The sequence below is a fragment of the Seriola dumerili genome, unplaced genomic scaffold, assembly GCF_002260705.1.
Source record: "Seriola dumerili isolate Sdu_G_001 unplaced genomic scaffold, Sdu_1.0 BDQW01000003.1, whole genome shotgun sequence".
Classification (NCBI taxonomy): domain Eukaryota; kingdom Metazoa; phylum Chordata; class Actinopteri; order Carangiformes; family Carangidae; genus Seriola; species Seriola dumerili.
In genome coordinates this window covers 8,690,594-8,699,765 of record NW_019174258.1, presented here as the reverse complement: position 1 = coordinate 8,699,765, position 9,172 = coordinate 8,690,594, and the positions used below count along the sequence as shown (strand labels likewise).

Sequence of the window (9,172 nt, the reverse complement as noted above, 5' to 3'; positions counted from 1 at the left end):
TTTAGATTCGGATCAGCATATTGCATGAAGGCAACCCACTTTTACGCACCTACAAACACAAATGCAGTTTTCGACATTGAAAAAAAAAAAAAAAAAAAAAAAAAAAAAACCCGCAAATGAACAAAACTATACTCACCTACACCTCTTCCTCTACCAGTGCAGTGCTGAGAGGTGGTAGCAGTTGCCATAACCTACTCCTATTATAGGCTCCGTGATCTCAAATTATGGGTCCTCCTCCTACTTCAGAGAGCAACTCTCAACAGAAACGCATTAAGGAGGGCACATGACACAGACCCTTCAACCGAGGCTCTCTCTCGTCTCTAAACTTTGCCGGTATCTTTTAAGCAATAAATAAATGCAATGCATAATGTCACTGATCCTGCATGCCACTTTGCAACAGCTCCCAGCGGCACAAAGCATTATAAAATGTGGAAATTTTCTTTTATATCACGGGATGACGGACGTTAATGTCGCTATAAGAAGAATATACCTGTGTCTACTAATGAGGCTATATTATGCCATTTTCACAACATAACATCACACTGTCTCTGCCGGCTCTTGTCGCTGTTGTGGCTGCTCTTATGAAAAAAAAAAAAAAAAAAAAAAAAAAGTTGCAGTAATTAGTTGACTGTCTAAAGGCTGTGAAACTGGGTCTCATAGTATCACTGTCATCTGATTAGGCTGTACTGTAGGGTCGCTTTGTGTATCCATTCTTCTTTCTGTTCTCCTTCCTCTCTCTCTCTCTCTCCCTCTCTCCACTCGTGTGTGTGTGTGTGTGTGTGTGTGTGTGTGTGTGTGTGTGTGTGTGTGTGTGTTCCTAAGTCTGCGTCGGCTCCCACTGTACCAGCGTCATCGTTCTCTGCTCTCTAGAGGTTTTCAGAGCGTAAAAAAAAACACGTGAGTGTGTGCACACACTCTTTAGCAGCGCCTACAGCGATCCCTTTCGGCTTATCTGAGACTTGAACTGGAAAGTCAATCACCAGAATGAGCAGCTCTTAGATAGCCTATTTGAAACACAGTTAAAAATAATTAGTATAGCCCAGTAATATTTCTTGACGCCACGTTAGTTATCCGCAACCCATTAAACAGGTAAAGCTATTTTTGAATGCCTTATAAAATATAATATTTATTAGAAATACTACTGCTACTACTACTAATAATAATAATAAAACAACAATAATAATAATAATGATAATAATAATGACGACAATAATATTAATACAAAATCATAATTTAATAATTAATTTTTAAATTTTTATTTTATGTATCATTGCATAACAGACATTTGGCAGATGTCTAATGCCCATTAAATATAAAAAAGTAGTTGCCGATAACGGTAACATATTAAATGGCCTATCCAATATTTCAGCAAAGAAATATATCTGCAGTGATCAAATGAGATTACATCCACTGGTCCAGGCGGATTTGGTGTAGTTGGCACTAATCTGCCCTGGCTTGAGGGTTTATGACTTTCTGAGTGTGTGTGTCTGACTGGTTTATTCCAGGATCTATTACAAAAACTATTTAACCGTCGCCACAGTAAATCGTTCAAACACAAGTGGCGGCGCAGACTAAACATAGCTACTTCTACCACCACAACACACAAATGGCAGCGAGGAAAAGTTTGTTGGCATACAATAACCGTTCTGATAGAGCCGTTCGGTCGAGTGCTGTTTGCGCCATCTTACTTGCACTTTTCAGCTGTCATATATCTTACCAATGCAATATGCGTCTGGCGTTAGAAAGTCGACAATGCACAATAGCAGTAATCCATCTGAAACTCCCACTGCGGATTTTAACACAAGGCGCACGGAGATCACGGAGCACCAGTCTGTTGATATAACGCACATATTTAAAATGACGACTTTTTTTACGCACAAAGAAAGAATAACAAAAAGAGAGCACAGCAGTGGAGCGCCTTTTTAATTCCTGCCGGTATCTTGCAAGCCCATATCCTGGCACACAACAGCCGATTTGTTATTGATCAAGTGTGAAAGTGACGGCTTCGTATTTGGGAAAAAAAAAGAAGAAAGTTGGGAGTTGACAGACTCGCATGATGTCGCCATCCAAAGGGGGGGCTGCCAGACGCACTTGAGACTTACTGCAACGAGCCTTGTTAAAGAGGAAAAAAAAATAGAGAAATACAGAATGAGAAGGATTGTTAGTTAACGCGAGAGAAAGGATGGGGTGAGGAAGAGAGAGGGAGAGAGGGGGAGAGAGAGAGAGAGAGAGAGAGAGAGAGAGAGGGAGAGAGAGAGACAGAGAGAGAGAGAGAGCGAGAGAGAGAGCATGGATTTGGGCAGGGCTGTGGTTACCCAACATAAGCTTGCCTTTTCCTTCGGTGACTACACCCCGAGAGGAGGAGCATAGTGTGCAGCGTAGTAGGCGTCAGGATCCTCAATTTCCAACTTAGCATCTTGGCAGGACATTTTCCCAAGCAAAGCCCCCGTCCGACGGGTAAAAAAAAAAACTTCTGCACGGGCATGAGAGCGACGGTGCAACTCAGATAAGGGAGCAACAGAAAAACAAAACGAGACAAAACATCCGACGGGCAGCGGCTGACTGGCAGCGACCAAAACAATCCATTCAGTATCTAAGCCGATTTTTTATTTAGTCACTCTTACTTTTTTTTGTCTTCACCACTGTCATTTAGAAGGGGGGACAGACAGCGGGTCTGCAGACACACGGCTCTATGCGCTCCGACAGCAGCGCATGAGAAAATAAAGGGGGGAAAGTGCGCAAGTTAAGTGGCTTATACTCTCCGGGCTCCAGCATGGCGTATCCTCAGGGCTACTTGTACCAGCCGTCCGCTTCTTTAGCCCTGTATTCATGCCCTGCGTACAGCACCAGCGTTATATCCGGACCCAGAACCGAGGAACTTGGGAGATCCTCTTCGGGATCTGCTTTTGCGCCCTATGCCGGATCTACTGCGTTCACCAGCGCCTCGCCAGGCTACAACTCCCACTTACCATACAGTGCAGACGCGGCGGCAGCTGCCACATTCACCTCGTACGTGGTGAGTAAACTAAAGGTGATTATTCATTGTAATAGGAAGCAAAAAAAAGAAGCGAGGATATTAGCTCGTTATAGAAGATTTCAGTGTCCGCTGTGAGTCCGCTGTGAGTCCGCTGTGAGTCCAGCGATTAGGAAGAAATGTGCGTCACTGATGAGCGCATGGATATACAAAGACAGGATGGCAGGTCCAGAAAACGTGTTGTTGAGCGAACAGAACTAATTTTACTGAGTACTGTGCAATTACGTGGTCTTTAAGTTAACTGTTGTTTTTTTTATACGAAAGAGTGGGAAATGCTTTGCCGGAGCTTCCACGCTCATAACTGACTACAACGCGCGGTCTGAAGGCAATTTAGGTCACCGTATTTGTTTCTTTTCTTTCTTTTAGTTATGCGCGTTGTGAAAGTTAAATATTTCAACTTTTGAAAAATAGACAGAGAATTTTTTTTGATTTTCTATGTTGTATTCTCAGTGATTGATCTCATGGCAACACAAGTAATTCATACAGACTGCTTCTGTAGGCCTATAGTTACCACAAAGACTGATCCCATTAGAACAGGCAAAGAAACAGAATGTTAGGCCCTTCATGCATAATGTCAACACGTCAGCATAACTGCAAATTATACTATTTTAATGGCGAAAATAAATGCAGCTGTGGACTGATATCATGCAAATATTAATAAAAAATACATACAAACACAAGATCATATTTCAAATCAAGTTCAAACTAACTTGATAAACAATAATCCCAAACTTGAGCTACTGGATTAAAGCCAGTGTAATTGTGTGTGTGTGTGTGTGTGTGTGTGTGTGTGTGTGTGTGTGTGTGTGTGTGTGTTGTGTGTGTGTGTGTGTGTGTTTGTGTGTGTGTGTGTGTGTGTGTGTGTGTGTGTGTGTGGTGCATGTGTGTCTGTGCGTGTGCACGTATGTGTGTGTTCATGTTTGTCTTTTTAACTATTCTGAAGCAGTTAAGAAAAAAAAGGGAATGTGACTGAGCTTTTACACACTTTTACGTTTTTATTTTTATTACAGAGTTCTCCCTATGACCACACTACGGGTATGGCGGGCTCAATAGGATACCACCCTTACGCAGCACCCTTGGGCACCTACCCTTATGGTGACCCAGCATACCGTAAAAACGCAACCCGGGACGCCACTGCCACCCTGAAGGCCTGGCTCAATGAGCACCGCAAAAACCCCTACCCCACTAAGGGCGAGAAGATCATGCTGGCCATCATCACCAAAATGACCCTCACCCAGGTGTCCACCTGGTTCGCCAACGCCAGGAGGAGGCTAAAGAAGGAGAACAAGATGACCTGGACCCCCCGGAACCGGAGCGAGGACGAGGAGGAGGACGAGAATATTGATTTGGAGAAAAATGACGACGACGAGCCAAACAAGCCCACAGACAAGGGAGACTCCACAGACACAGAAGCAGGTCGGTGGTGCAGGAGGGAAAAAAAAAGGCAAAAAAAAAAAAAAATCATCAATTTTTCATCGCAGTCGTTTCCACTCAGGGTGCAAAATTGATTGCTGGTTAATGGTGGTATATTATTTATAATGGGACAATTGCTTTAAATAATAATCACCTTGAACTCCCCTCGTTTGACTTCTCAGGGGCTGAAATTGCTGGTGACGCAGAGTGTTTAGCAGTCAATTTATCTTTAACTGCATAATAAGGATACAGCTGCTCTACTGCGCCGGGTATTTGGTTAAAAATCACTGCCATTGTATGATAATTATATCCCAGTTTTTAACCATTGTTTAACGCTTATTATCATAACTACTGATATGAAATTACATTTTATTCCGAAAATATATTTTTAATGAAAATAGTCAGCATAATGTATGTTCAGACTTTAATTTGTACCACATTTGTTCTTGCTTGTGCAACACTGTTTATGCTCTTTCATAATTGTGGAGAGGATTTCATTCACCTTTCCAGGCTGGCACACATCTTTATGAGGTCAATTTATGGCACACACAATAACTGTTTTTCAGGAAAACCTGCATAAGCAGCCCAATTATTTTTATAGATCCGATTTCATTTTGCATTGGTGTTCACTTGCCTCACGATTACCTAAACCATATGTTAGCAGCGTTTTAATGTTGGGCTTATTTGGCAGTAATTCTGTTCTTTATTTGTGCTTTAGATCATAAACTGCTGAACCCAGGGGACATAGGCTGCGACAGATTTAAAGAGGAGAGCCATGGCAAAGACACGGATCCCCTTCTGAGCGACTCGGAGTTAAAAGACCAGGAGGAGCGGACTACAGACTTGCTGCCGGATTCCTCAAAACCAACCACTTCGTCTCCCTCGGCGGTGCCCCGGGGGAACCAGACCGTTGCGCAACAAGACAAGCCGTCAGATTTGAGCCATGCACCGGGTACGGTGACCAGCAACGTGACCTCTGTTATCCACTCGCCCCCCTCGGCCCCTAAACCAAAACTGTGGTCCCTTGCGGAGATCGCCACGTCCTCAGACAGGTGTAAGGGCAGCGGCGAGGCGCCACAGGCTTGTCCCGGTTTGGGTCAGAGCGCAGTAATGGGCACCAACGCGTCTCCATCACGGTCCTCCCCTCAGTGCCCGCTCCCCAACAGCACGGTCCTATCCAGGCCTCTGTACTACACCTCCCCTTTCTACCCCGGCTACACGAACTATGGTGGCAGCTTTGGACACCTTCACAGTAACCACGGCTCGGTAACCACGGGCTCCACGGCACATTTCAATGGATTAAACCAGACTGTGTTAAATAGAGCAGAGGCTTTGGTAAGAGAGAGCCAGAAAGTCAGAGGCCAAACGCAGGTAGATCTTTGTAAAGACTCCCCTTATGAACTAAAGAAAGGTATGTCAAACATTTAATACCTGATATTTTCCACTCACCGCGGACTTTTATTTATTTTTTGTGGTTGCATTAAAAAAAAAGAAAAAGAATGATGAAGCAAATTCTAAGAACAGTTATTTTCTGAGTAAATGCTTATCCTCAAATTTTTAGTTTCTGAATGGTTAATCCTAAAATGTAACAAGAATGGTCTTAATCGCTGCAGCCGCCTGAGTCTATTTGTATTAAAGACTAACATGTATATTTAATGTAGCATTTTTGTATTTAAAATGGACAACACACTATCTTTGAAGTAAATTATGGAAAAAATACATACTTGTGCAGCGATTATTTGGGGGAGCAGTTGGAATGACCTGATATGTGTCTGAAGTGTTTTAAGGCCAGTTGATCTATACAAAATATTATTACAATTTCGCACAGTGACAGATGTTTCAATGGTAATTATCATTTCGAAATATCATGGTAGTGAGAGAGGACATGGTAAAAAGAAAAGGCCTACATTCAGCAAAAGGATGTTGGGATATCTAAACAAGTGATGGGCTCAGTTTCGTTTTGGTTGGTGCAAACATTCAGAGGATTTTTTTTATTTTATTTTTATTTTTTATTTATTTTTTTGTGTGTGTATGAAAATGCTGAAAACAACACGGACGTGCATTTTGGTCTATGGCTTATCAACAGTTTATATTTATCCTTAAAATACATCCAGGGCCTCCTTTTTTTTTTTTTTCTTTAACTTAAGCACGTTTCTAAAAGTGGATATTGATATAATAACAACACCGAGGCGCAGTCATTTAACCCAATTACCTATCGTGTTTTATGCAGAGCAATCAGGTGGTGAACTCCGGTAATGAGCTCGATTTTATGCCAAATTTAGACCTCATTACTATTTTCCAAGGCGTGGCAAAGCTGTTAAGAGGGACGCGACCATGCATTTAGAACATACTGCCCTATTATATATCATTAATGGAGAGTCTCTTTAATGGCGCGTTAGATGTGAAACATAGCTGTTTGGAGAAAAGGGAGAAAGCTGTGATGCACACAGCAGAGACAGACACATGCACTGTGAAGCCGGTAGCCAGGCACTGTCCTCTAACTCTTCCAACTTCTGCAGGTAGGTGTCACACTTGCTCCTAATTTCAGGGGGACTCTTTGTTAATCCGTCACGGAAACCCATCCCTGATCAAATGGCCTGGTTAAAAAGAAGTGGAGCCAATGGGGCACACACAATGATCACAGTTATTATGAGGATTATAGCAACTTTGACAAGTGGATAAAAAAAGGCACGAATTACATATTTGACCGACATGCAGAACAAAAAACATAAGGCTATTTCCCACTGCAGATAAGAAAGGTGGATTTTTTTTTCCTGATGGTTTATTGAGGTTGGAATTATACATTCAAAAACAGAAAAAGTGATTGTCGTATCAAACACGTTATTATTATTAATTATTATTATTATTATTATCATTATTATTATCATCAGATTATTATCATTTTATTACCATCAGTATCATAATTATTTTGAAGCCTCATCAGTATTGCAAAGAGGCCACTAAGCCTTAGTAGCATAGGCCTCAATTTCTTTTTGAAATGTTTAAAATGCGACTTAGGCTATATGCGTGTATGTTTGTGTGAGTGTGTGTGTAAATATATATATATATATAGTATATAACTATATATATATATATTATATATATATATATATATATATATAATATTAAATAAAAAATGCTATATTTATGGCTATGCTAATATTTATTTTAATTTATTTTTTTTATTTGTTTAACAGTACATTTTAAATAACTATTGCTATTTCAATTACATAGTTTTTTTATATTATTATTATTATTATTATTAATTATTATTATTATTATTATTTTAATTGTTATTATTGGTGCTGTTATTGTTGACCTCCACTGAAGTGGGACAGCATGCTCTTGTTTATGGCTGCCATTAATCTCTATAGTTTACTTTCCCCTTCTCCAGTTTGAAATCTCCCCTGGGGTTTATAAAATTCCCTCAGCCTTAATGTCCTCTATTCGGGCCCTCTATTTTAATCTGACAGAGTGTGCTGGAGCAGTGATTGCGACACATCAGCCGGCTAAATAGCATAATTATGTTTTTCTTTGCTGATCCCCGGGGGATTGAGCTGTTCGATGCAATGTCCCCTAAGAGAGTATTAGAGTTTTATTAGAAATTGCGTTGTTTTCTCAGAATTGATTGAAGAAGTCATGTTTCACAGGGACAACATATACACACGATTTCTGGGGTGCAAATCATCTGTGTGAGGCCAGGTAAATACTGTGACGTTTATGTGTCAAATAGGTTTGTCATGTTTTTGTGTGTGTGCGGGAGGATGTGGTGTTACAGCGCTGCGAGTCAAGCGCACAGCCGCTTGATGATGTTATTCCAATTAACTTTCTCAGTATAAAAATAGACGGGACACGTTGAGAGGATGATCATCTAAACTGAGACAGCGACCAGGGGGCAGGCGTGATAAAACATGTCTGACTGCTGAAATGGCTTATTTCAACACTTTTTGTACAGTGCTGTTTTACGATAGAGATTATTTTGTGGTGTTTTTTTTTCCCCTAATGATGTTCAAATTCACCATTCAGCTTTGTCTCCCCCCACTGTTGTTGATCACATCACACCCAGTGGGAGAGAAAACACAAGAGGTCTTTGATGCTCCTGTCGAGTCTGCATTAATCCTTTGCACTGTAATTGATTATATAGCCTATTTATTATTATTATTATTATTATTATTATTATTATTATTATTATTATTATTATTACTGTGTCCCTTTGGAAAAATGTTAGAGGTCAAAGTATTTTAAATAGATATATTATATTTTCATTAACAGCAGAGGTATATGGGGGGGAGGGGGGGGGGGCGCGACAGCTTTGATGTCACTGTATTTCAGCTCTTCATGTTCACTATAGGGCTGCGTATAAAAAAAAATCCTTTCACCAATTAAAAAATATATATATTTGATCGTTGATTATACTTGTTCTATTTCTGGGCCTGATAAAAAAAGACAGTCCATTAACCCCAGATTACTTGAGGAAGCGGAGAGAGAGAATTTGCAACCCTTCATCAGAGGCACGATAGCCTACAGGGGAGATCCTCTCTGCAACTTTATACAACTCGGTCTCTGGCTTCCCCTCCACTTGAATGGCGTGTCGGCTCATTGTTGGGATTGCTACAGTGTGAGAATACTAAGTAGGGGTGAAACCGTTCCCACGTGTGAAAATGGGGGAAATAATCCGACAGGAGAAGAAGCAGAAGAGAAAAGAGGAGGATAAGGTCTGTACCC

The 9,172-nt window shown here is 40.9% G+C and overlaps 1 protein-coding gene across 1 annotated transcript; it reads left to right on the top strand.

Moving 5' to 3' along the window:
• Positions 1-2,363: 2,363 nt before the first annotated feature.
• Positions 2,364-7,279, top strand: irx5 (iroquois homeobox 5). Its single transcript, XM_022742739.1, has 3 exons — positions 2,364-3,016; positions 4,045-4,450; positions 5,166-7,279. Exons 1-3 carry the CDS (start codon positions 2,774-2,776, stop codon positions 5,873-5,875), a joined length of 1,359 nt encoding a protein of 452 aa, XP_022598460.1. The 5' UTR covers positions 2,364-2,773; the 3' UTR covers positions 5,876-7,279.
• The last annotated feature ends 1,893 nt before the right edge of the window (positions 7,280-9,172 follow it).

Coding starts and splice junctions, on each gene's coding strand:
- irx5 (XM_022742739.1), top strand. CDS start 2,774: ATGGCGTATCCTCAGGGCTACTTGTACCAGCCGTCCGCTTCTTTAGCC. Junction 3,017..4,044: donor CCACATTCACCTCGTACGTG/GTGAGTAAACTA, acceptor TTTTTATTACAG/AGTTCTCCCTATGACCACAC. Junction 4,451..5,165: donor CTCCACAGACACAGAAGCAG/GTCGGTGGTGCA, acceptor TTTGTGCTTTAG/ATCATAAACTGCTGAACCCA.